This window comes from Acomys russatus, chromosome 25 (assembly GCF_903995435.1).
Source record: "Acomys russatus chromosome 25, mAcoRus1.1, whole genome shotgun sequence".
In the NCBI taxonomy this organism is placed as follows: domain Eukaryota; kingdom Metazoa; phylum Chordata; class Mammalia; order Rodentia; family Muridae; genus Acomys; species Acomys russatus.
In genome coordinates, this window is record NC_067161.1 from 11365046 (window position 1) to 11392054 (window position 27009).

The 27009-nt window shown below is 51.4% G+C and overlaps 1 protein-coding gene across 5 annotated transcripts; it reads right to left on the minus strand.

Moving 5' to 3' along the window:
* Tbc1d24 (TBC1 domain family member 24) lies at positions 1–27009 on the minus strand. 5 transcript variants are annotated; one of them, XM_051167545.1, is made up of 9 exons: positions 26166–26220; positions 7976–8076; positions 4000–5080; positions 3218–3235; positions 2550–2708; positions 1665–1728; positions 1362–1457; positions 664–895; positions 1–294 (listed from the first exon to the last, which is right to left on the minus strand). In XM_051167545.1, the coding sequence occupies exons 3-9, from the start codon at positions 4962–4964 to the stop codon at positions 140–142; spliced, it is 1689 nt and encodes a 562-aa protein (XP_051023502.1). In that variant the 5' UTR covers positions 4965–5080; positions 7976–8076; positions 26166–26220; the 3' UTR covers positions 1–139. The 5 variants fall into 5 exon arrangements, with proteins under 5 accessions (XP_051023502.1, XP_051023504.1, XP_051023503.1 ...); XM_051167547.1 differs by lacking the exon at positions 26166–26220 and adding an exon at positions 20200–20257; XM_051167546.1 differs by lacking the exon at positions 7976–8076 and having other exon boundaries at positions 26166–27009.

The following is a 27009-nucleotide window of genomic DNA, read 5'->3' on the forward strand; positions in this document are numbered from 1 at the left end:
AGAGAAATGTAGCCCTGGGTGGCAAACTGGCACACCTCCTGGAGGTGATGTCTCACTCACTCCCTGCTTCCCGAAGAGGCAGCTGGGCCTCAGTCCCATCACCCCACAGTGTGGCTCAGTCACCATCAATGCAGGCCTGTCACTGGGTGTCAGGGTCTTGGAAGCCCCAAGCCTCCACAGCTGCGATGAGGAAGTTCTCAGAGCAAAGGGGCTGGTTGTTGAAAGTGTCGCAGTGTCCAGTGCGGCCTCGGTTCAGATCCCCGTCAACGTAGAGTGCTTGGCCACCTCCTCCCCCTGTGGGATGTGCAGGTGATCAGATGTCTTTCTGCTCCAGCAACCCCCCAACCCCAGGTACCCCCTCTTCTCTGTCCTCGCACGCTCTGCTAAATAGCAATCTCTGTAAAAGGACCCCTCGGACTACAGAGGGTCCTCTAAGACCACAAGTTTACGGGCCTGGCTCCCTGGCTGATGCTTGCCAGCTAGTCCAAAGCCCCCATCTTTCATGCCTGGTCTTCCCCCAACAACCCAGGTCCTTTTCCTTTGCTTAATATACGTACGTGTTTACAAGGACTCAGCACAGGGGCTTCAGCTACCCAAAATCCTCCATCTTCCCCTCCCAATACAGCTAGGACCCAGAGTGAGGTGAAGGGAACAGGTGCCCACCAATGATGAGGCAGTCATTGCCCCCAGCCATGAACATGGACTCAGTCTTGGAGGGTAGGTTGAAATGCCGGGCAGCCAGGAAAGGTGAGAGGCGATCAGCAGGGTCTGAAGAGACGGGGTGGCCGAGGAGGGAGGGACTGGCTGCAGTTTCTGAGGACTTGAAGGCTGATGGTTTGGTTAACTCTGGGTGCTTGATGACCACCCACTCATACCGCTGTACCTCTGGCTGCAGCTGTGGAGGAATGGCGACAGTCAGGGTTACTGGCATGTGGCACCTCACTGGGCCTTCATGCTCCAAAGCCGCAGCCCATGTCCATCCCATGACTGTGCTGTGCGTGAGTCCCTGAGTGAGGGGCTGTAGCAATAGCACACCACATTAGCAGATGAGGCCCTGCTAGCTCTTGGGGTACTCACAGTCTAACCAGCAAAACCCAGAAGTAACCAAGAGTACATTTTAGGATATTCGCTACAATGAAAACAAAACAAGGCTCTTGTGCAGGGCTGCCAGGCACATGGCCTGGTGACTTCTGAGCCCCTCTAGCCAGCTTCTGTAACAGCCAGGGATCAGGCAACACGCTGGCCCAGTATAGATGCTGGGCCTACACTCAGTCTTGGAGGGCAGATTGAAGGGCTCAGACCATCTGAAAAGATGGGAACAGCTAAGTGGTCAGAGGAACCCCACACTCAGCCCAACTTACCCTAAAAACAAAGCATTCTCCAGTCCCGAAGAAGCTCAGCTTGCCTCCGAACCTGTTCCTCTCACTCCAGTCTGTGGACAGGTAAGCCCCACAAACCTAGGGAGGAAGCTGAGTGAGGCTGTGCCTCTGTCCTCCTCAGGTGTGCTGAGAGGCCAAGCCCCAGCTTAGGGGGTGCATCCTCCCACCACTGATGGTAAAAAGGGTGTGGGAGAGGGAAGTAACCCCTCGGGGAAGTTTGTCTTCCCCTGTGACTCTCATGCAGGGACCCTGTCCACACACGGATCTCAGCAGCAGGCTCCTCACCTCCTTTTGCGTGGTCTTGATGAGCAGGAGGGTGGGCTCGTGCCCTTCACACTGGATATAGAACCTGGGAGCAGAGACATATGTGCTGCCCAGCATGTCCTCCCTGACCGCCTACCATCACTGCCAGCCCCAACAGGACAGTCCCAAGGGTAGAGGGCCTGGGGGCAACACTCCTTTCCCACCACTTCTGTCCACAGTGGCTAAGAACCACGAAGTGTCCTTTTGGCAGGGCCAGGCTGCCCTGGCATGACAAAGGAGAAGATTCACAGTGCATTCCCCCTCAGGCAAAGCTGAGTGCTGGAAGCTAAAGGGAAGCAGGAACCAGAGAAACAGGACGCGTGAGGAAGGCGAGGCTTGCCACTGTGCTGCTCAGGCCACTGGGGGCTGGGACAAGTGACTTTTAACCAAGTCAAAATGCTTGTGTGGTTGCAGGCAGGGCCTTGGGGGAGGATGGCCCGCAGTTTGAGGCTTGAATGCTAACTAGACCTGACCTAGCTAGCTTGGAGGGCAGAATGCCCCTGCTAGGATACCAAAGCCTTACATAGACAGAGCCCCACAGAGGGGTACTTGGTGCAGGATGGTGATGGATGTGGTGGGTGAGGGTAGTGGGGAGGCCAGGGCCACCTGCCCACTTGACTTCCTCCTGACAGTTCTGAGCTCCTGAGATGGGAACTTTGACTGTTGTATCTTTGTGGTGCCTATAGAGCCCTTGGCTATGGTGCTCACAGCAATGACTTCCGAAGCCTACACCGCCAGGAACAGAGGCTCTGATTCCCAGGCCTCACAGGAAGACGCAGGACCTCACCAGGGTCACAGGTTCAAAGGCTCATTTTCAGCTATCAAGTGAAGTGCAGGGTGTGACTCTCGGTGTTGGCAGCACCTCACCTGGTTAGGCTGTACCCATGTTGTAGCGAGGAGAAGAGCAAGAGGGGCTGGCAGAGGGCAAAACGTTCAGGGATCCAGGACCAAATGTCTCTCATCTCTTTCACGCTGACAATCTCAGAGTGGAAGTTCTCCGCATGGACAGCCAAGTGCACAAATTGCCTGGGGGAAGTGAGGACTGTTCAGAGCCCACAGTGGCCACAGTCCTGACTGCACCCTTACCCTGTGGCCCCAGGGCTTCATTCTGGTACATGGCCTGGAAAGGGCATCTGATCTACTCAGCCAGGTTTGCAGCCTGGTTCTGGGTGCCAGTTGGAAATGGGGCAAAATTATTCCTAGAAGCCCCACCTCCCACCTGATGTACGGGAGTGCCCAGCCTGGAGGTGTGGAGGACAAAAGCCCCTTTCTTTAAGAAACCAGGACAAATGAAGTAAGCCTCCAGCAAGACAAGGCTGCAGAGCCAGCCAAGCACCAGCAGATCGAACAACTGAGGCAGAAAGATGGACAGACAGACAGGTAGACAGTGCCTGCATCAATCAAGCTAAAGCAGCAAGCAGAAGCCAGCCCACCAGAGCCACGCAGGCCTTGGGAGACAGCAAGCAGCCAAGCCAGCGCTGGTTGGAGGAAAGCAGGGCCGAGAAGGCAAGCATCCAGGTGTGGTTCAGACCTACCTTTTAGAAAGTGAGACACTGAGAAACAGGAGGAAGCAACGGACACGGAGAAGAAGAAAAATAAAACAGACAAGGCGAGGTTAGTGGTGGGTACCGACCCCAGACATGCCTTCCTTTGGGCCCAGGAGAAAGTCAACTCCATGCCAGCAGCTATGCCTACAGCAGCCTCCAGTGTCACGTGTCACGTGACTTTCCCCAACCCTGCCCCCCAGGGACAGGGAGGCCACAATCAGCATTCAAAAGATCGCCAGCCATGAAGGTGGATCTGGAAGGGCAGAGCAGGGGCTGCTCTGATGTGACCTCTAGGAGGCCACCCTGGTAACTGCCTGACCTTCTGACCCCCTGGTAGTATCCGGCTTCCTCTGTCTTGTTAAGGCCATAACTGCAAGGCCCTTCCTGCTGTCTAGTGTCTTTGTATCCACATGTGGGCAGGTGAACAGACAGAAGGCCAGAAGCAGACTAATGGCTGCAGGACACGATCATGCTCAGACCTAAAGGATGTATTCCACTAAAGCTTGCCAGTCCACAGATGTGCTCACAGCACGCACATATGCACGCTCACGCAACACACACAACACAGGCACACACAACACAGGCACATAACACATACATGCACGCACACACAACATACACACGCACACACACAACACACATGGACACATAACACACGCATGCACACACACATAACACCTACATATACATACCATACACGCACACACAAACACCACCCACACAGACACGTAACTCATACACAGGCGCACATGCCCCTGGGCTCCGCCTACCTCTTCTGCTTGACAGTGATGCCTTTCTGCTTCAGTGCTTTCTCGTTGGCCATCTGCAGGAGCTGGATCTCCTTGCGGGAGAACAGGCGGATGGCAAAGGCCTTCTCTAGTAGTTTCTCAGGGGACACTGTCTTGGCAATGTCCTTGACAAACATGCGGATGTCTTGCTTTACATTGTCTGACTCAAGGGGCTGTCCTGCTCTCACCTTGTGGAAGAACTTGAGGATGGCCAGGGCAACTCGGTACAGCACCTTGTAGCCTTCTACAAGGAAGACATCAAAAACACGGGCAAAGTAGTTGAGGGGCAGTTCCCCAAACAGCCACCGCTGCCAATCAGAGTACACCTGCAGCACGTCCTCGGACACAGCCACCATCAGTTTGTGGGCTGCCTGGCAGTACTTGTTTACCAGGTCCCCAAACGTCATACAGGAGGACTCAAAGGCCAGGAAGCTCTGGTCAATGAGCTTCTTGCTGGGGTCGTTGCAGGCAAGGATGCGGCAGGCCTTTTCAAAGCACTCCGCCTCGTCAATGCTGTAGTGCAGTAGCAGGGCCACCACAGCAGGCAGGGCAGGGCAGAAGGAGATGTCGGGGAACTGGTTGGCAATACACAGGAGAATCTTGCGCACAGCCCCCTCTCCCCGTGTGTTCAGGCAGTAGGTGGGCACCTGAGTGTTGTCTACAAACTCAGGCAAGGGCAGGCTACTGCTGCTGTGCTTGCCCACAATCTTGCCCACAATGTCGCTGTACACGCTGGCGTCAGGTGTGACCGTGCGACAGGGGATGTCCCGGATCAGGCGCTGGTACACCTTCCCCCGGAGGGCGTGGCTCTGAGCCCAGTAGCCCTGGCGTGCCAGTTGCTTCAGCTCCTGCAGGTCGGTGCAGTTCAGCTCCTTTGGCCCCAGGTCCTGGATGGATGCATCCATCTTGTCCCTATCCACAAAGCAATTGTATCCTGGCGAGTCCATGGTGCCTGATGTGCCCAGGAGGCAGGTCCCAGGATGCCAGAGGGGACAGGAGCAGCTAAACCCTGCAGCCCCGTCTTTGGGGGTTTTCTGTTAACCAGTCTGTCATCTCACACACCCTGTAGGACTGAAAACAATTTTAGTACATGCATTGAGAGTTCACATTTTAAAGGACTTGGTTTTTGTTTTTACTTTTTTTTTCTAAGAAGGACTAGGAAGATAAATAATTGCTCTGAGAAGCTCTCACTGACTTTGGAGAACAACTTTTTTTCACAGAGTACATGTGTTGCCAGACAGGCCATGGATTCCAAGCAGTGAAACGCTAGCGACAGGTTCGCAGTAATGCTTTGAAAGCCTGACTCCTGGGGCCAGAGAGATGGCTGGCTGGATGAGAGCTCTTGCTACTCTTTGCAGAGGCCCTGAGTTCAGTTCTCAGCAACCAGTTCAGGCAGTTTAACTCCAGTTCCAGGGCTCCCACAGCCTCTCCTGACCTGTGCAGGCACAGCTCACATGCAGTGCTCATGAGCAAAGCAGACCAACACCCAGACAGGAAATAACAACACACATCTTCTTTTTTCTTTTTTGAGACAGGGTCTCTCTGTGTAGCCCTGGCTGTCCTGGAACTCTCATTGTAGACCAGGCTGGCCTAGCACTCACAGACAGCCTGCCTCTGCCTCCTGAGTGTTGGGATTAAAGGACTGTGCCAACACACTCAACGATAAGTCTTCTTTAAAAAATTTTTACATTGAGGCAGAGGCAGGAGGATAACTGTGAGTTCAAGGCCAGCTTAGTCTGCAAAGGAATCCAGGACAGCCAAGGCTACACAGAGAAATCCTGTCTCAAAAAAACCAAACCAAAAACAAACAAACAAACAAAAACAGTTAAAGTTAATGTTATTTACCAGTATGGATGTTTTGCCTAAATGTGTATCTATGCACCATTGTGTGTCTGGTACCCATGAAAGCCAAAAGAGGATGTCAGATCTCCTGGGAGTTACAAACAGTTGTGAGGGACCATTTGGGTGCTGAGAATTGGACCCAAGTCCTCTGGAAAAGCAGCCAGTGCTCTTAAGCACTAAGCCATCTTTCCTACCCCAAACTCCACCTATAAAAAATATAAATACAGCCGGGTGTGGTGGCACACGCCTTTAATCCCAGCACTTGGGAGGCAGAGGCAGGCAGATTGCTGTGAGTTCGAGGCCAGCCTGGGACTGCTAAGATAATACAGAGAAACCCTGTCTTGAAAACTAAAAAACAAAAAATATAAATACAATAATCTTTAAACAACAACAACAACAAAAACCAGCCGGATCTTGCTACAAACAACTTTCTACTTGGGAAGACCCACTGAGACCACTGTCGCTAGAGGCTATCGAAAAAGGGGCAAAGGTCACGAGGGGCCTGCTGGGCACACTTTCTCCCCGTGCTAAGGCGGCTGCACTTAGTCTCTGTCTCACACCAATGGAAGGCTAGGCCAGCGGGGACCACAGGCAGCTCCTATCTTCTTCCAGCTGCCAGCCAAAAGCCACACTCTCCCAACAGGTAGTTCCAGGAGTAAGAAACAGGGCCTGGGGTGTAATTCTGCAGTACAAGTGTTGAGGAACAAGGGGCAGGTGCCACAGTTTCAAAACCAGATATTTCTGGCTCCAAGGAAACCATAGCCAGAAGAGTCTTAGGCGAGGTGATGCTATCTCACGGCGTGGCAGCTGTCGTGTTCAGGCACACATGCAAGAGGTGGGTGAGCAGAGCAGGGTGGAGGGCACGCGTGTGAAATACCAGAACACACGGGAGACGGAGAAGCAGGAGAACCGCGAGTTCAATGTCTGCCTCCTGAGTCATACAGCGAGACCCTGCCTCACAAACAGATAAGCACATGACTAGGCGAGACAGCTCCACAGTTAGGATCTGAGTTCAGTCCCCGGCCATACGGTAGGATCCTCGCCACAGCCTGTAACCTCAGATGCAGGGATCAGATGCTCTGGACACCCCAGGCCTCTGCACTTGCAAGCACTACCCAAGAACAGACACACATCATTTAAAAATAACAAAAAATGCCGGGGAGGCAGAGGCAGGCGGGTTGCTCTGAGTTCGAGGCCAGCCTGGTTTACTACAGTGAGTTCTTACCCAGACTGGGCTATATAGTGAGACTCTGCCTAAACAAACAAATCAATTCTAGCCTTAGACAAAGAAGAACAGGCTACTAAGGGAAGCTAAGAGCAGGAGAAATGGTTTTCCCCATGGCAGAGCCCCCGAGTTGTCAGCTAATGCCAAGTGGTCAGTCCTGAAACCACGTTCATACAAGTAACATTATATGAACTGAGCAGGTTATAGATATGTATTTAGGAATGTGTGGGTACATGTGTGTAACAACAATTAAGGAAAAGGGGGCATTTAGTTGTGAGAGGGGAGGAGTTTCATGAGAAGGCTTGGAAGGAGGAAAAAGAAGGGGTAAATGCCATAATTACATTATAATTGTAAATTTTAAATTATTATAAAAAATAAATCTTAAGGCATGTATGTAGTGCAAATATAGGCATGCAGGTCAAGCACTCTTACACATAAAATTAAAAAGAAAACAAAACAAAAAAACAGTTGGGAGGCTGGGTGTGGTGATGCCTTTAATCCTAGCACTCAGGAGGCAGAGGCAGGGGGATTGCTGTGAGTTCAAGGCCAGCCAGGTCTACAAAGTGAGTTCAGGACAGCCAAAGCTACACAGAGAAACCCTGTCTTGAAAACCAAAAACAAAAAAGCAAAGTCTAGAATGGAACTCATTTCTTGAGCACCTGTCTCCTATGCATGAGGCCTTAGGTTTGGCTTCCAACAAGAAAAAAGAGAGAGGGAGAGGAGGAGAGGGGAGGGCAGGGGAGGGGAGGGGGGAGGGGTGAGATACACTGAGAGACCACACACAGTGAGCTCTAACAGCCTGTTGGTTTGGGTTCAAAGGTTCTATCAAAGGCTGCTGCCCTGGGAACACATGCCCAATATCTGCTCACACACGGGGATGACCCTTCTGACCTGGATGGTAGAACTGTCCAACAATGTCATGGGGGTCAGCATCAGTGAGTTTTGGTAAATATCCACATCACTCTGATTTCTCTTACATGTAGAAAATTCAACTAGAAAGTAAACAGAAAAAGAAAAAAAATGCTACTGAGTTAAAAGAATTTTACTGCATGTATGCTGTGTTTGTTTTTGTTATTTTGTCTTTTTTTTTTTTTTTTTTTTCCAGAGCTGAGGACCGAACCCAGGACCTTGCGCTTGCTAGGCAAGCGCTCTACCACTGAGCTAAATCCCCAACCCCTGTGTTTGTTTTTGTTTTGTGTGTGTATGTGTGTGTTTGTTTGTTTGTTTTGTTTTTTTTTGTTTTTTTTTTTTTTTTTTTGTTTTGTTTTGTTTTTTTTTTCGAGACAGGGTTTCTCTGTGTAGCCTTGGCCATCATGGACTCGCTTTGTATACCAGGCTGGCCCCGAACTCACAGCGATCCGCCTGCCTCTGCCTCCCGAGTGCTGGGATTAAAGGCGTGCGCCACCACGCCCAGCTTGTTTGTTTTGTTTTGAAGGCAGGATTTCTCTGTGTAGCCTTGGCTGTCCTGGACTCACTTTGTAGACTAGGCTGGCCTCAAACTCAGAGAGATTAGCTTGCCTCTTCCTCCCAGAGTGCTGGGATTACAGGGTTCCTCCCTCGCCCCCAGGTTTCTCTGTGTAGCACTGGCTGTCCTGGAACTCACTCTGTAGACCAGGTGGCCTGGAACTCAAAGATCTGCCTGCTTCTGCCTCCTGAGTGCTGGGACAAAAGATATGTGCCACCACAATCATCAGAAGAATTGTAGTGTAAATCCTAATGTGTGGTACTATCTAAGAAAACACCATGACTTTATGCTGCTTCTCTGTGTGGTAAAATATATGTAAGACACTATTTTAACCATTTAAAAAAATATTTGTGGGCGGGCGTGGTGGTGCCTGCCTTTAATCCCAGCACTCGAGAGGCAGAGGCAGGCGGATCACTGTGAGCTCAAGGCCAGCCTGGTCTACAAAGTAAGTCCAGGACAGCCAAGGCTACACAGAGAAACCCTGTCTCAAAAAACCAAAACAAAAAAAAAAATTGTGTATGGGTGTCCATCACACAGCACACTGTTGGCCATCAGCAGACAGCCTGGAGTGATTGTCCTTGCTCCCTCCTCCTTCGAGACAGGGTTTCTTCTCTACTGCTGTGTACACCAGGCTAGCTACCTGGGAGCTTAGGGGATTTCCCTGTCTCCCCACCAACCCCCCTGCTGCTGTATTTGGGCTGGAATCAAAGATGCATGCTTCTGAGTCCAGCTTTACACAGGCTCGGTGATCTGAACTCAGTCCTCATGCACCTCACCCATATGCTGGCAGCACTTGGGAGGCAGAGGCAGGTGGATCACTGTGAGTTGGAGGCCAGCCTGGTCTACAAAGTGAGTCCAGGACAGCCAAGGCTACACAGAGAAACCATGTCTTGAAGAAAAATTAAAAAAAAATAAAAAAGGACTTGATTTAAAATTTTTTATGTGTATGAGTGTTTGCCTGTATGGATGAAAGAGGATCACAAGGTGTAGTGCCAGTGCAGGCCAGAGAAAGACAATGGGTTGCCTGGGCATGGAGTTACAGCCAGCCCTGAGCAGACGTGTGGGTGCTGGGCCAGAAATCAAATCCTCTGCAAAAGCAGCAAGTGCTCTTAGCTGCTAAGCCATCTCTTCAGCCCCACTGAAGTCTTCAGAGGCGTTCTCATAATTAAAACAAGGCTGAGGCTGTAGCCAAGTGGTATTATACTCAATCATGACTGAGGCTGTGAGTTTAATATCTGGCCCAACAAACAAAACCCAAAATTGATGCAAGCATTATAATCATATTAAATTGACTTTACTGTCCCCGTGGGAAAGCCTGGCGTATGGCTTGACCAGTCCTGCTGCCTGATCGGTACCTCCTTCCTTAGGGCAGGTGTGGGGGCCCCCTGGTTGGTACCCCCTTCTTTAGGGCAGGTGTGGGGGTCCTGATCGGTACCCCCTTCCTTAGGGCAAGTGTGGGGGGCCACCTGATCAGTACCCCCTTCCTTAGGGCAGATGTGGGGGGCCTGATTGGTACCTCCTTCCTTAGGGCAGGTGTGGGGGCCCCCTGATCAGTACCCCTTCCTTAGGGCAGGTGTGGGGGCCCCCTGATCAGTACCCCCTTCCTTAGGGCAGGTGTGGGGGCCCCTCTCATACTTCTCTGAGAGCAGCAGGCCCTCTTGCCTGCTCTCCTCAGCCATGCCCAGGACACACTGCACAATTTCCCACATCCGAGCCATCTTTCGAGCTTGGTTCTGGGGTAAAAACCTAAAGAGCCACCACAGGCCCATTCTGTCTGGGTGACAAGGACTTGCTCCCCCTGAGAGAAATAAAAACATTTATAAATAGAACTGGAGCTCAGCAGAACACGCCAACCTGCTCCAGGTTGAACATTAAACTGAAACTGCAAAAGTGATGGAGGTACTGTTCACAGGACTCCTTCAGGAAGAAACAGACAGCAGAATGCTACCTGCTGTGGCAAGAGGTCCAGGCAATGTGCTCCAGTCAGAGGGACACTGAGGCAATGAGACCCAATGATCTCTCTTACACCCTGCGCAGAAAGAACCATGCTGTTACTGGGACCAGGCACATGAGGCTTCCTCCAGCTATCTATAAAATGGTCTCAGTTGACTTGTAACTCCAGAGGGTCTGGCAGCCTCTTCTGACCCTCCCCCTTTTTTTGAGACAGGGTTTCTCTGTGTAGCCTTGGCTGTCCTGGACTCACTTTGTAGACCAGGCTGGCCTTGAACTCACAGCAATCCACCTGCTTCTGCCTCCCAAGTGCTGGGATTATAGGCATGTGCTACCACCGGCTGGCTTCTTCTGACCTCTTAGGGCAACAGGCATGCATATGGTACATATATACACATGCAGGCAAAACACTCATACTCGTAAAATAAAAGTTAAAAATCTTTCAAGTATTTATTTATTTTTAGTTTTCTCTGCATGCAGCATTGGGTGTCCCTAACTTGCTTTGTAGACCAGGCTGGCCTCGAACTCATAGCAATTCTCCTGCCTCTGCCTCCTTGGGTGCTGGGATTAAAGGTGTGTGCCACCACACCCAGCTAAAATTTTAAAATCTTTAAAAGATGGTTTAGGATGCTTTTGCCATGTGATAAAGAATGCAGAGTCGGGCTGGAGGGATGGCTCAGAGGTTGGAAGCACTGGCTGCTCTTCCAGAGGACCAGGGGTTTGATTCCAAGCACCCACATGGTGGTTCACAACTATCTGAAACTCCAGTTTCAGGGGATATATGAAGCCATGAGCACACAGGGGATACACAGATAGATACACATGCAGGCGAAACACTCAGACATATAAAATAAACACTACATCAATTAAAAAAGAAAGAAAGAAAAGCTGGGTGTGGTAGTGCATGCCTGTAATCCCAGCACTTGGGAGGCAGAGGCAGGCGGATCGCTGTGAGTTCGAGGCCAGCCTGGTCTACAAAGTGAGTCCAGGATGGCCAAGGCTACACAGAGAAACCCTGTCTCAAAAAACAAACAAACAAACAAAAAAAGAAGAGAGAGAGAGAGAGAGAGAGAGAGAGAGAGAGAGAGAGAGAGAGAGAGAGAAAATATGCAACCAGTCAGTGGTGGTGCATGTCTTTAATCCCAGGACTTGCAGGGAGGCAGAGGCGGGTGGAAGTCTGGGAGTTCCAGGACAGCCAGGTCTGCAAAGTGAGTTCCAGGGCAGGGCTACACAGAGACAGGGCAGGGGGCATGTATAACCACAAAGTATCAGATAAGACCAAATCACAGAGCAGAACTTGAGCATACTGTTCAGACCATCACTGTAGCTCTAGCTCCCTTCAGCTGAGGCATCTACCACTGCTGCTTTGGTAAACGGCCTTCAAAACCTTTTCCTACATTTATACACTTATCACGTCTTTTATAGATTGGTCATTGAATTGGGGAAGTAAGGAAGACAGAAAATTTCATCAAAAACATAAAATAAACTAGGTCTTTATACCCACACTTTGGAGAATTAAATTGTTTATTAGTTCATTCGTTCCTTTCCTTCTTTCTTTCTTTTTCTTTTTTTTTTTTTTTTGGTTTTGAGACAGGGCCTCTCTGTGTAGCCCTGGCAGGCCTGGACTCACTCTGTAAACCAGACTGGCTTCAATCTCAGAGCTCTGCCTGCCTCTGCCTCCAGAGTTCGGGGCTTAAAGTGTGTACCACCACCATGTCTGGACTCATTCATTGGGCAGGGTGTGGGTTCAAGACAGGGTTTCTCTGTGTAGCCTTGGCTGTCCTGGACTCACTTTGTAGACCAGGCTGGCCTTGAACTCACAGCAATCCACCTGACTCTGCCTCCCGAGTGCTGGGACTAAAGGCGTGCATCACCACGCCTGGCTCAATTTTCTTAACCAATATATTTTATTAACAACTTAGTCACCAAGCATACGACACTTATAATCCAACTAACCAAAACAATAGGAAATGAGGATTAATAGACACAATAACAAAACTGCAAGAATATCAGTTCCGAGGAACGATTCTCCTGGCACAATCAGCAGGGTTTCTTCTGCTGAAACCCTGAGTAACCAGAAGCCCGAACCTCAGCAGGAGCAGGAGCTGGAGCCCCGAAGCCTTCCCTTGAGAGGTTCTCTCTAGGAGCGCCTCCAAGTGCAGCGATGAACAGCCAAAACTATCCCAAGTCTCCAAAAAGCCCGCTTCCAGTTCTGGGCTCATTTATATATCTCCTCCCAGAGTCCGTTCACGAGATCTTTTCAGCTGGCAACAATCAAGCTCCCACACGAGGTGGTTGGTCTTCTAGTGGATTAACCTCACCTGCTCTCTCACAAGACCGTTCCAATCCTGCACTTGGAATCCTAAAAAACAGGTTTTATCTCTCCTTCAAGGCTGGTCTCGAAATCACAGCGACCCACCTGCCTCTGCCTCCCGAGTGCTGGATTAAGGCATACGCCACCAAGCGCGGCTCTTTTCTTTCATTTCTGAGACAGGCTCTCAGGTAACCCAAACTGGCTTGGAGCTCCCTCTGCAGACAAGCATAGCTCGACCTTCTCCTGGCTGTCCCTCCCGAGTGCTGGGACTGCAGGTGTGTGTCACCACATCCAGCTCTTCTTCCCTTGTTCTTTTCAGTGCTGCAGATCCAACCCAGGTTCTCTTGTATGCTACGTACTTATTCTACCTACTGAGCTCACCTACAGCCCAAGGAGATGAGACTCTTTAGCTGAAGTGACCCTTTTCTCAACCTTACAAATCACACTCATTCCCACAAAGCAAACAAGGGTCTTACTCCTCAGACATCCAGCTCCTGACAATGGTGCCAGGAGCAGACACTGTGTGTGTCAAGGAGAGAGAGGGAGCAGGTGCAAAGGGGCCAGCAAGCCAGCTAAGCTTCAAGGTCCAGATTTTTTTTTTTCTTCTTGGGCCAAGCCTCACATTTCCACATGGCAATGGCTTTGTTGAAAACTGCCATAATAGGGGCTGGAGAGATGGCTCAGAGGTTAAGAGCACTATCTGCTCTTCCAAAGATCCTGAGTTCAATTCCCAGCAAACTTATGGTGGCTCACAACCATCTATAATGAGATCTGGTGCCCTCTTCTGGCATGCAGGTGTGCAGGTGTACACACAGGCAGAACATTGTATATATAATAAATAAATCATTTATTTAAAAAAAGGAAATAAAAGAATAAAAGAAAATTGCCATAATAGCCGGGCATGGTGGCGCACACCTTTAATTCCAGCACTCGGGAGGCAGAGGCAGGCAGATCTCTGTGAGTTGGAGGCCAGCCTGGTCTACAAAGTGAGTCCAGGATAGCCAAGGCTACACTCTTATCTCAAAAAAACTAAAAAAGAAAGAAAGAAATGCCATAATAACTAACGCCTACCTTAGAGACACTAGTTCTCTGAGCTGAGTGCTGTCTCTGGACATGTGGGTAGGATGACATTACAGTGACACAGCACACACAGTAGGACAGTCCCTGCACAGGTGCTGCCACTGTGTGCAGTGCTCTTGAGAAGCTGCTCTCCCTTCAGCCTGAGGACCAGGGTTTGTCATCACAAACACTGCACTGTCCCAAAGTCCCCTTCTGCTCCCTCAAGTTCTCCAGAGAAGAGCTGGTTCTCCCAGCGGCACCTTTGGCTGTCCCCTCTCCCACAGTTCCATGTGTTTGGAATAGGAAGCACTCTATCTGTGCCCTCAGCTCTGCGCCTCAGCAGTAATCCCGAGAAAGCAGGAAAAACACTACAGGACACCTGTTAGACCCATGGATTAATAGCTGGTGGTAGTTTCAGACAGTAGGGACTCCACATAGTGTGGGTTCGTAGGGTGAGGACCCATGGTGTGAGCATCTCCCAAGAGACCTGGAGAAGAGACAGCATGTTGGACAGAGTGTGAAAAGGACAGGTACAAAGACCTGGAGAAGAGCAAGCTCCAGGAGAAGATGTGTGGCCAGGATGTGCAGCCAACTCCAGGGGCAATGGGGCCAGCACATGTACACACAGAAGGTGGCCGGCTTTTACACTAAGAACAGTGGGAAATGGCCAGGGGCATGATCTAATGGAGGTTTCTGCAGTGAGGGCTAAAGTGAGACCGTTTAGAGAAAGCACAGCATCAGCAGACAGGCCAGGCCAGCTCGGATGTTTTGGGCATTTTTCTTCTGAGGCTGCACTCAGAGTCGTAGGCCTGGCACTGGATACAGAGGGACCCTGGAGGACTATCTTAGAGGCCATTCCTGAATAGAGGGTGCAGTTCTCCTCCACAGGCCACCAGGCCAGAGCTCGAGTTCTGGTGGTAGCCGCCTGCAACTGCCACTTCCTTCTTCTTTCTCTTTTTTTCTTTTTTCGAGACAGGATTTCTCTGTGTAGCCTTGGCTGTCCTGGACTCACTTTGTCCACCAGTATGGGATTACAGGCATGTGCTACCACGCCCAGCCGCAACTGCCACTTTCAACAGCCTGACTTCCCCGCCCTGACCTGAGCTGCTTCTTTTCCCCACTTCACAAGCTTCCCCTAAGTTTTACAGCCCTTTCTTTATGAGCATTGTGACTATTTGAAAGTTCAAGGTACATGGGTTGTGGTGGCGCAAGCCTTTAATCCCAGCACTGGGAGGCACAGGCAGGAGGATCTCTGAGTTTAAGGCCAGCCTGGTCAGCATAGTAAGTCACAGGACAGCCAGGACTCTACAGAGAAACCCTGTCTCCAAAAACAAAACAAAACAAAACAAAAACAAAACAAAACAAACAAAGAAAGAAAACCCTCAACATCTTTCATCCATAGCAAGGCCCTTATACTGCTCTTGGTCCACAGAGAAGGAAGGTGGTCAGGCCTGGCTGAGAGGAAACCGTGCTCACCAACACTGGCCTGCCTGTTTCGTCACAGGTGGCATTCTGGCAGATCTCTTTTTTTTTTAAGATTTATTTATTTATACATATTCTGCTTGCGTGTGTGCCTGCAGGCCAGAAGAGAGCACCAGATCTCATTATGGATGGTTGTGAGCCACCATGTGGTTGCTGGGAATTGAACTCAGGACCTTTGGAAGAACAGGCAGTGCTCTTAACCTCTGAGCCATCTCTCCAGCCCCTCTGGCAGATCTTTGGCCTGGAGGTAGGGTGGGGTGGTGGTTTGAATAAGAACAGTCCCCGTAGGCTCCTCATGTTTGAAAACTTGGTCCCCAGCTGGTAGAACTGTTTGGGAAGGGTTAAAGGTGTGGCTCTGTTAGAATAGGTATGCCACTGGGAACAGACTTCGAAGTTTCAAAAACTCCCACTATTTCCAGTTCACTAGCTCTCTTGCCAGTGCTATCTGTCTGTTGTCTGCCTGTCTGTCTGTCTGCCTGTCTGTCCTTCACGCTTGTAGATCACATGTAAGCTCTCTGCTACTGCTCCCGTGCCGTGCCTGCCTGCCTGCTGCCATGTTCCCCACCATGATGGTCATGAATTCACCTAAAACTGTAAGCCCCAATAAATTCTTTCCTCTGTAAGCTGCCTCAGTCTTGGTGTCTTATCACAACAATAGAAAAGCAACTAAGGCAGGTGGAAAGGACAAATAGTGAGCATGAGAAAAAAATGAGCCTCATCCTGGATAGTTCCAGGAGATGCTCTGGACCAAGTGACTGGTGCCTCTACACTAGAGTCACCCCCTCCCCCATCTTCAGCCACAGAGGCTGGCTGTCAGAGATGCAGCTTCATAATCCATCCCGTGCAATCATGAGGGAACCCTGATGGAACAGGATCCTTTAGAGATGGGTGAGGGACTGCAGAGTCCCCTGCACAGGAGCAGGGGACACCGAGTTTGCTGGAATCCAGGGCCTGTGAGCCTTCCACACTGTCACTGCCCTCCCTGAGGTACAGGCTTCTTCGCAGTCAGCCCTGCCCGAGCTCCTTCCTCAGCAAGGTCAGGTCCCTTTGCAATACCATCGTGCTGTCCCAAAACACCGCCTGGGTCATGAGACTGCATTTCTCACCTCTTTTCCCAAACAGGCAGATTTGAAAACAAACTCCTTATCATGTGACAGACAGACTGTGCCTTGAGGATTACATTGTAACACACCTACACCCTGGGCCTCTCCCTTCCTAGCTACTTGTCCTTGTCACAGGCAACGGAGGAGCCAACAATAACAGCTCCTTTTGCTCTGAACTTTTTTATTCATTGCACAAACTTTTAATGAGTTGCTCCTTTCTGCCTGCCCCAGGCCGACTACCATCAGACTACCAGAGCTCTCTCTAGGCATAAAACAGAGTACAGGGGACTCCAGAAGAGACTCACAGCCATCAGTGCAGTGACATCACCCCAAGTCTATGAAGACGGGGAGCTGCTTGGAGTGGGTGAAGACAGTATGAAAGGACAGAACTGCAGGAAGAAAGGTGGGCGAGGCCCCACTAAGTTGGGGGTCTTTGCTGAGCAGTACAGAGGACCTGGTGTGCAATGAATGAGAAGCAGGAGAGGTTAAACATGTGACATCCCAGACTTTCCATTAGAAGACTACTCCCCAGGAAGCCCGGCGTTGTGGCGCCTGCCTTTAATCCCAACAGAGAGGGAGGCAGGGGCAGGCGGATTGCTGTGAGTTCGAGGCCAGCCTGGTCTACAAAGCAACTCCAGGACAGCCAAGGCTACACGGAGAAACCCTGTCTCGAAAAACCTAAAAAAAAAAAAAAAAGGAAAGAAGAAAGAAAGAAAAGAAAAAAGAAAAAAACTACCCTGAGGAAGCCAGGCAGTGGTGGCACACACCTTTAATCCCAGAGGCAGAAGCAGGTGGATCTCTATGAGTTCAAGGCCAGCATGGTCTACAGAGGGTGTCAAGGACAGTCAAGGTTACACAGAGAAACCCTGTCTTAAAAAAAAAAAAAAAGATCAAAAATCCACTATGATACCTGTGTTGGGGGAGTCAGAGAGAAAGGACAGTCTAGTCTAGCTGAGAAGGTGGGGAAAAGGGCCAGTGGGTTGGCCATGGAAGGTCCAGATGGAGTGGTCCCCAGAGACATTTTAGGGTGCAGCAGACTCATGAATTGCCAACGGTACAGGGAAGGCACCCACACCCACACATAAGCACTAAACAAAGACAACTGTCCTAAGGGAGTCCTACACCACGTCCAGCCTTAGCCTGACAATGCTTCCTCCAGCCACAGGAACAAGCTGACTATGAGCCAGGGGCCTGCCTGCCTGAACCTTAGTCACCACGCCGCATGCTAGGCAGGGCTCAGCTTTTCCCCTCCGGTCTTAGCAATCCCCGTGTGCTTTCCTGTAGATCAGGAGTGGGACATCAGACAGGAATAAAAAATGGAGAATTGAGGCTGGGCGCCCAGGCCAAGTATATGGGAAACACTGGGCAACAGAAGTGGGCAGTGAAGCACTGTGGACATTTCCACGTGATAGACAAACACACACTCCTCTCATGCCGGCCACCCTAGTGTAAGTCAAAGCATGTCCATGCTTGGACATGAAATGAGTCCACCAGCTCTGGGGAGATATAGTACACAGACCACTAGAGATCACAGCTGGATGTGGATGGCCACTTGTCCCTGACCATACCAGTAGGGTCAGGAGAGGGCCATAGGTATGCTGTCTGGAGATGGAGAAGACACAGGCATGGCTATTATGATAGTTATGGTTTGTTGTCTGGTAAGATGCTCGAAGTGCCACCACACCCTGAGCAGCTGGCCCCAGAGGTGAATGGTGTGGGAGGGTTAGTTAGAGGCTGAGACAGCAGAGATGCCAGCAGGGCATCTGGGAGGGCAAGCGAGGGAGGCGTAGGGGGTGGTGATCTAAAGGTAATCCTGAGACAGGGAGGCGGGAAGGGCTACAGAGCAGGGGTGCTGGGCCTAAAGTGGACCTGGACCAGGGCATGAACAGTAAAGACAAGAGCAGAGGCAACAACTAGCAATCAAGTGGCAACCAAACCCTCTTGGTACATGAACTCCCTTCATACCCACCAAGGACCTATCTCCAAGGATGTGCCTATCTTCCAAGAACCTGCTGGACACTCCAGAGACACACATGATCTCAGGATGCTTTCAGGGATCCTGGGCATTGGGGGTGCTGGATGCTCATCATCTCCTTAGAGGTCAGCCCTGGACAGGACAGCACAGAAGAAATCTTGAAAGAAAGAGGCCACTAGCTAACCCATCCATCTCACATTCAGTCTTTCCAGAACTTTCTCTCAAATGCCTCCTTGTTGGGTATAGCAGACGCAGAAACATGACACCTGATGGTGACGGCAGAGACACATTGATGGTTATGACACACTTAGAGAGGGTGGTAGAACCCTTCTGGGGGGCACTCTGGGTGGAGGGCAGAGAGGGTAAGGAGGCCTCCGTGGACAGGATGAGAGCACACAGCAGTAGGAAAGGCTTGCTGTGTTCAGGAGGCTGTAAAGACCTAACCTCCCCAGGGGTGGGAGGCACATCACAAAGGATGCCACCAGGGCAGTGAGATGAGGAAGCACAGGCTTTCACTGTGCAGAGATCTGTCTTTTGACAGGAAAGTGGATACAGAAGCAACAGCCACCGAGATCACTGTCAGAAGTGTCTAGGGGCACTGGGCCACGTGGGGTGCATTGCACTCAGGGTACAGGCCACCCTGGACCTTCACATGCAGAATGTCATGGTTGGAGAGGTCCCACATGGACAGACTTCCAGAATATTCCCTTGGAGACCTAGCCTCCCCTGAGCCCCACTGCCTGGAGTCACCGGTCTTCTGGCTGTTCAACCTCACCCCTTCTTCTTACTCTCCTCCTCCAGGACCCTCTTCTCTTCCTGTTCCTGAACTAGCCTATGAACCACCATCACCCCAGCACACCCTCTACTCTCTGTATGCTCTCTCACAGGCCCCCAGCCACGGCCTTGTTCTCTGTGCTACTGTCACTAGAAGAGTAGGGGGAGCAGCCCCACCTCAGGTTCCCTGATCCCCCTCTCCCCCAACCACGTTAAAAACCTTTATGTATATTTCCAGGTCATCCACCATTCCACCCAGAGGTCAAATACTCATAAACAGTGTCTGTCTGTCTGTCTGTCTCTTCTCTCCCCCAGACAGTTCTTGCAACACATGTAGATCAGCTGGCCTCAGCCTTAGAGAGATCTGCCTGTCCCTGCCTCTCCAGTTCTGGGATTAAAGATATGTGTCCCCATGCCGGGCCTAGTCCTCCCCAGCATACAGAGCACTCCTACCCTGGAGCACTGGCCCCCACTTCCCAGCCCAGTCCCCTTGTTCCTTTGCAGCTAAGTGTGACAGCAGCTCCCTCCTGTAGGAGACCAAGCTGAAGGGAGGGAGGGGGAATCAAACCATCTGCTCACAGGACTTGAGTGTGCTAGGCTCTGGGTGCTGCCTGGCAGGCCTTCTCGGCTCACTTCCAGTACGGCTCCTGTTTCCAAGCGTTGGCTCATAGCCTCATCACCCTTTCTCTGAGAAAGGCAGGAACTTCTTTCCCTTTCTGGTCCACTCGGAGCCATGGACCCAAGTATAGGCCCCTCCAAGGTTCTGATCTCACTCTCTGAGATCTTGATCCCCTGGACCCTCACTGAGGCCTTCCTCTGCTTCTTCTTTTAAATCCCCTCAGAGTCAAAGGGCAGGCTAGCCACAGCAGGCCATCACTACCCAGCAGCTATGCATAACACATACCCCAGGCCCTTATCTCTCTAAAGCACTCATAGCTGACATCCCTCCCTGCCGCATCTCCTCTGCTCACAGCTGTAGCTCTGATCCCTTACCTGCAGCGGCTTCCGAGGCATCCCTGCACATCTCAGGACCTTCATGCTCCATGGCGCCACTGTAGCTGAGCTCAAATTCCAGCACTTCTGCCAGGCCTTATCACAACCTCTTCCCTAAGAACCTCCCTGTCCCCCACCCTTCCTGCCCCTCCCACAGCAGGCTCAGGAGCACTGGTCACATAGTGCAAACTGCAGTCCCCATGGTCTAATCAGAAGGCACGACCCCTTCTGAAAGAACATGAAGGAGGAGGCACAGGACATAGCTGTCCCCTCTTTCTTCTTTTCTTTTCTTTTTTTTTTTTTTCAATGATTTATTTTTATTTCATGTACTTACATGACAGTAGTGAGTTGCCATGTGGGTGCTGGGAAATTGAACCCAGGTCCTTTGAAAGAGCAGCCAGTGCTCGTAACCACCGAGCTACCTCGCCAGCTTCCCAGCCCCCACACCCCACTTCCTTTCTTAGCACATTCCAATCACATCTCCTTCAAGAGCCCTCCAGTGAGCTTCCAGGCCAGTGCCTCCTTACCCAAGTCTGTTCCCACCCGCTCCAGCACACCGAGGTATTGTAGTGAACCGCTTACAGGCCCCACCCTTCTGCTAGATTGTAACTTCCATACCCAAATGTTACATCACACCTCGGAAGGTGCCTGGGAAGGAAGAAACCAGAGAAGGAAGCAGGTAGACTTGGGCCCAAGTTAATCTGGATGGCCGAATGACAGTAGGAAGCCTTAACAAACCTGCCCTACGCGGTGACCCCAGAAGGCTGCGTCTATGCTGTCTCAGCCCTGAAGCACAGCCTAGGAAGTTCTTGTGCTAATAGCGACTGACACTCACAGTTGATTCCGTGAGAAGCTGGTTACAGGGAACTTGATAGTGGGCTTTTTGCTGGTGCCACAATGCCAGGCACGTGCCAGGTACAAAAGGGATGTAAGCGACAGTGAGGCCTGAGTCACAGCACCATGGGCCAGCTGGACTGCCTGCTGGCTGCAAGTTCAAATGCGGGTCTTCCTAGATGTGGCTAGGATCACACATGGGATTCTGAGACCCAAGCCTGCCCAGCCATTCTAGACACTCCTTTCCCACCCACAGGTAGGGGCTGGAGCTGCATGGGGCTCTTTCCTTTCCACAGCAGGTCAGGATGAGAATCTGAGGAAAAGAATTCCAGCCAAAATGTCAGCAGCACTAGAATTTCCACAGACCTGAGTTCTAAGTTAGGTGTCTGAGGCGGGTGTGCCTTGAAAGGCTAGGTACATGGCACGTTCTCAGCAAGCATCTTCAGACCAAGTCAGATAGGTGTCTGGGAGTCATGGAGGCTTAATCATTTTAATAGGCATTCAAGACATGCTTCCTGCATGCCACGATGCCAAGTGCTGTAAGACAAAGACACGAGGCGCTGCCTCAGCTCTCAGGAAGCCCTGACCAGGACGGGATACTGACCAAGCCATTCCAAGGTCCAGGCACTGTGACTGGAAGGCACAGGGTGTAAGAAACCTCTGCCCACAAGGAAACAGGGCAGTCTGGGTCTGCCTCAGCCTGATCTTGAAGGGTGAAGAAGCATTAGCCCCAGGCGGTAGCACAGAGAGCAGGAGCAGAGGACAAAGCCACCAAGCACAGAGCTCTTTCTGAGTGTAGGAACCGGGGGAACAAGGCCACTGAGTAGCGTTATGGTTCAGATCAAAAGCCAGTCTTTAGGTGGAGAGATGACTCAGCTGGTAAAGCGCTTGTTACAGAAACATGAGGATGTAAGTGTCCAATCCCCCAGAATCCCCAGAAAAGCCTAAGTGGGCCAGTACATACCTGTAATACCAACACTGGCGAGGCAGACACAGGCGGATCTGTGGTGCTCACCGGCAGGTCGAGCTGAATTGCCAAGCCCGGGGTGCCCATGAGAGAGACTATCTCAAAAGATAAGGTGGAGAGCAAGCAATCGAGGGAGACATCGAATGTCAACCTCTGGCCTCCACACGCAGGAACTCACATACATGCCCGTGTGCCCACAGAATGGGGAAAACAAAACCACTTAGAGTCCGGCTCACAGGTTCCAAGAAGCCTAAAGGCTTGGAACTTACTGAGCAGCTTACACAGCTGTGCTGTGCTGGGAGCAAGGCTGGAAGAGCCCAGGAAGACAGAAAAAGACCCCAGGGCAGGCAGGAGTACACCTCTTCTAAGGGTCACAAACGTTCGGGACAGGAGTGCTGGAAGGGGCTCTGCTAGGAAGGGCGGAAGGTAACTAGTGAACAGGACCAAAGTGATTCACGGTGAGGTTGATGGGATGCAGGTAAGGGCAGCCCTTGAGGAGACCCAGACAATGAGGTACACTTAGAACACTAAACCAGACTTTATTCATAAGAGATTCACCTATCAGTAAACACCCAGAGTCTGAGAGTGTGTGGAACCCAATTAAAAAACTGTAACAAGCTAGACGACGAGTCACATACCAGTAATGCCAGCACCCAGGAGGCTGACTCAGAGGGATCCTAAGTTTGAGCCAGCCTAGGCTACATAGGGAGAGCCTGTTTCAAAAATCAAGACCTAGTTTGGACAAAGAGTTCAGTGGTACTTACTTGTCTAGCACTAGACAAAAGGCCCTGGCTTCAATTGCCAGGGCCACAAAACAAAGAAATGAAAAAACTCAGGCATGACAGACTTTCAGAAGCAGTTTGGTGTGCTTTACTATGTTCTAGTCTGTCACCTGCAAAGGAAGACACACCAGGCTAGAGAGAACATTGCGGCTTACAGACGTAGACAGGTGCTCTGAGACTCTGGACAGGAAGGGCTCCTGTGGCAGGATCGGTCTCCACTTACTCACGCGGCCCCCACAGCGTGGAAGACTGGAGTGGACACTGCGTACTTGGCCTCACTTGGTTCTTGCCAGAGCCCTGCCTTTCGCTAAGGCTGATACCGCAGAAGCTGGGGGCCTGAAGAGAAGGCAAGGCAAGCTCCGAGGTGGGTTTTTTTCCCCCTAGAGTTCTGTGAAAACACACTGAGAGGTGCAACCTGTGGTCTGGCTATCTCTGAGATAATCAGCACCCAACCTCGAGCGTCCCCAAATGGCAGACAGGAAAAGCCAGCCCCTAGAAGGCAGTGGAGCCAGGGAAGGCTGTACCCTTAGCACCCAGCATCCCTCGCCCCCTTTTATTCGACAAGGTCAAACAAAAGCCCATCATTTCACTCCATTCGACCTACAAAGTGACAGGCTACAGACCAGTCTTCTCCCTTACGTTGTGTCTTAAGGGCGCAGTATTAGGGGTCTGCATGTACAGCCCAACCCCCTCCCCAGCTTAGATGCCACACAGGAAAGCGCCCCACTCTTGAATCTCATGTACATGCTTTGGCTCCAGACCAGGAGGCACTTCTCCAAACCGAAAGCCTTGTTCCTCCCTAGGTTGTCTCTTTCTGTATTCCATGCACAGTAGCCCTAGGCCTCCAGTCACCCAGCAGCCTCCTTCCACCCTGGCCCTCGCCACCCTGGCAGCTGCTTATGCCAGTCCTCCTGTCCTTCTGTCTTATGATTGTCTGGAGGTCCCTCAACTGGCCCTACCCTCAGCACACCCTCAACCTTATGGTTCTAGGAAACATGTGTCTAACTGGGTCACTCACAAGCCACACTTTTCCAGAAGCTTCCAAATCTCACTCAACACTGTGTTCACAGCATATGCATCCAGCACCTCCTCATAGATATTCATTTTTCTTTTCTTCCTTTTAGTACCGGGGGTTGGTCCTAGGGTCTTGAGCGTGCTAAATAAGATTTTCATTATAGAGCTAGGTTCCCCAGCCCTTTCTGCTGTTTTGAAATGGAGTCTTGCTCTACAGACCAGGCTGGCCTAGAACTTGGTCCTTTGGCCTTAGCCTCCCTACTGAGATTATAATTGTGTGCTATCACACCCAGCCCATTTTCCCGTCACCCACCTGCCCTGGGTCCTAGGCATTGAATACAGGGCCTTTCATATACTATAGTGGTAAGCACTGTTGAAGCAGGAATGTGCAATAAACACATACTGGGAGGATGGTAAAAATTTCCAGGTAATAAATTCAGGCTTGTTCTTAGTAAAAGGCCTGAGGGCTTTAAAAAATATTATCTCCACTTAGAAGGTGATGGCTGCAAACAGCCACTGAAATGGCTGTTTGTAAAAGGTTCCCTTCTTCCATTCAGAGTTGTCAAAACAAGAAAGGTACGCTCAAACAAGTAGAGCACCGAACTGGGCAAATGCTAACTGTCTGTGTTTGTTTGTTTTGTATTTTCCTGTTGCTGTTCACAAAGCCACTGCATCCTCCCGTGCAAACCCTTTACACTGCCTTCTGAGGCTGGCTCGGTCTCTGATAAGGATTAGGAGCAACACGCTGTACCCAAGGTCACCGAGACTTGCTGGGCAGTCCTGGCAGGTGCAGCTGCTCGGCGTTAGGAAAGTACACAAGCAGGTGAAATTGCAGTCTCAGGGAGGTGAACCTGATGTTGTGAAAACCCTGCCTAGATTACTAGATTACTTCTGCAACCCAAAGGTGACCCATAATCCACTTGAAAGCCACTCCATGGCCACCTCACTAGTTGACATCACTCAGAAAATGGACTCTTTATTCCTTCCAACAACCACTTAAAAGAACGCTGGCCCACTGAATGCCACGCCACGGGGGAGCCACAATAACACAACGTGGCTCCAGGCAGAGCCACACAAAGACCAGATTCTAAATACAGCTGTCACTGCCCAGTACATCCCATAAAGTCTTTATCTGAGTACTGAGGAGATTAGGTGAGGGTTAATCCTCAAAAAAAAAAAAAAAAAAAGGAAGCACACAAAGGGGGCGAACCACTCCATTATGTATGGTCACTATGAAATATTTGAAGTTTCTCTATCATCTGTCATCGGGGTTGGTTTCAACGCCAGCCGAGGCTACACAGAATTGACAGCAGCTCAAGCTTGAGAAAGTGGATCTCCACAACAATTCAGTGAACACTGACAGGTACCTATTGTGTGAACATAGGGTGTGGTGTGGTGTGTGGGGGGGGTGTGTAAAAATGAGGATAGAGTTGTTGCTGCCAAGTAAATGAAATGGCTACGCTATGCATGCCAAATTATGGGACAGTTGTACAAACTGCCTGGGAGTCACCGGCTGACCCTCCAGCCGGGCACAGTGAAACGAGGAATACCATTCCGGGCCTCTACCCACTTTGGAAAGATGACAACCCAACTGCCACAAAAAGACAACCTATACCCGCATTTGTCCCGGTTGGTTGGTTGGTTGGTTTAGACAGCCTTCGGCCCTTAAAGTTAGCCCAGTCAGCCCTAAGCCAAGAAAGCCAGAGAACAACTGTTTCTGAACTGAGCCAAGTGTGTCAAGAATGGCAGCAGCACCCCTGACAGCCTGACTTCTGTCATGTGTAGCCCCCCTAGGTGGTGCCACCTCTGCCCTTCAGCTATGTTATTCAAAACTCCGGAAGCACAGGGCCAAGCTAAGGCACAGGTGACAGAGGCAGGTCAGGGACACTAGCTGGATAGGGCTCTCCGTCCGGGAAAGCACCTAAGCGTCAGGTAGGCAGCTGTGTCATCTTTGGCAAGCGAAGGGCCCCAGATGTTGCAGGTCTCCGAGGGCAAAGGTATATATGAACAGTGCTGCAATTTCGAACGAATACAGAAAGTGGATTTCCTATTCCGCAGGGACGGAAAGTGCCCCAAGGGAAGACTGACACAGGAGCAGTTCTTTCCCACCACACAGAGCCCAGAGGAGGCAGCGACAATCGAAGAAGGCCAGGCCTGCCCAAAGGGATCTGACTGCGGGGGCTCGCGTCAAGCACGCAGTACTAGACTCCGGAGCCCCATGCCCCTCAGCGACCAAGACACCAAGCACCACCCGTGTCCCCCTCCCTCAGTACGTTCGTGCCGCCCGGCCAGTGCACAGTGGCAGTGACACCCCCCCCCCCCCACCCCACGCCCCGCGTCCTGCCGCCACGCCCCCGCCGCGCACCCACCTCGGCGCACCGCACCGCACCGCTCCCTTCAGCTCTCCGCTGGACCGCGCTGGCCTTTCTGCGCACGCGCGTAGGCGGCCCCGCCCCACAAGCACGCGCTTGCGGGCTGCCCACCCCGAGAGCCCCGCGTCTCAGCGCCGGCGGCTCTGAGCATGCGCACTTGCGCCCGGCGGCGGCCAAGTCGGGAGCATGCGCTGGCCAAACAGCGGTTCCCGCGCTCAGGGGCGGGGGCTCGCCTAAAGAGGTGGGGTCCTAGCGCCTGGTGTAAGGCAAAGTCTCGGGCATCTGGAACCCGGTGGCTGCCCATGGGAGTCGCCTCTGGCCCGCTCACACGTGGACCTGAACTGCCCGTTCTCGACGTCCAGCCTTGAGTCGGTAGCGTATAAGGCTCCTAGCTAGGGATAGTACCTGTGCCAAGGAGGCCCAGACTAGGAGTCGCGGCAGATAGCTGGATGGACCCAAGAGAAGGGGACAACGGATCAAAAGAGAGTGGGACACAGATAGAGATGCGATGCGGACACGGATACGCGACTGGCAGAGGCAGGCCAGAATGGACATGGGGACAAGACCCACGGTGTTGGACAGAGGAGCCTAGCAGATCCCGCCAGGGGGCGAGAAGTCGCTGTCTTGGCTGTGTTGTTGAGCCACAGCCCCCGCAGCGGTATATAGGCGTCAATGGTGGCAGCAGTGGCTTTGGGGAGGTCTGAGGACTCTAGTGTATCACAGCATCGGAGAGTTGGCGAATCACAGTGGCCCGTGGGATATGTTCAGTCCACAGAGGGATCCTAGCATCGCCCGGGAGTGGCGGAGGTTCACAACTTTTAAGGGACGTGGGGTATCAGGA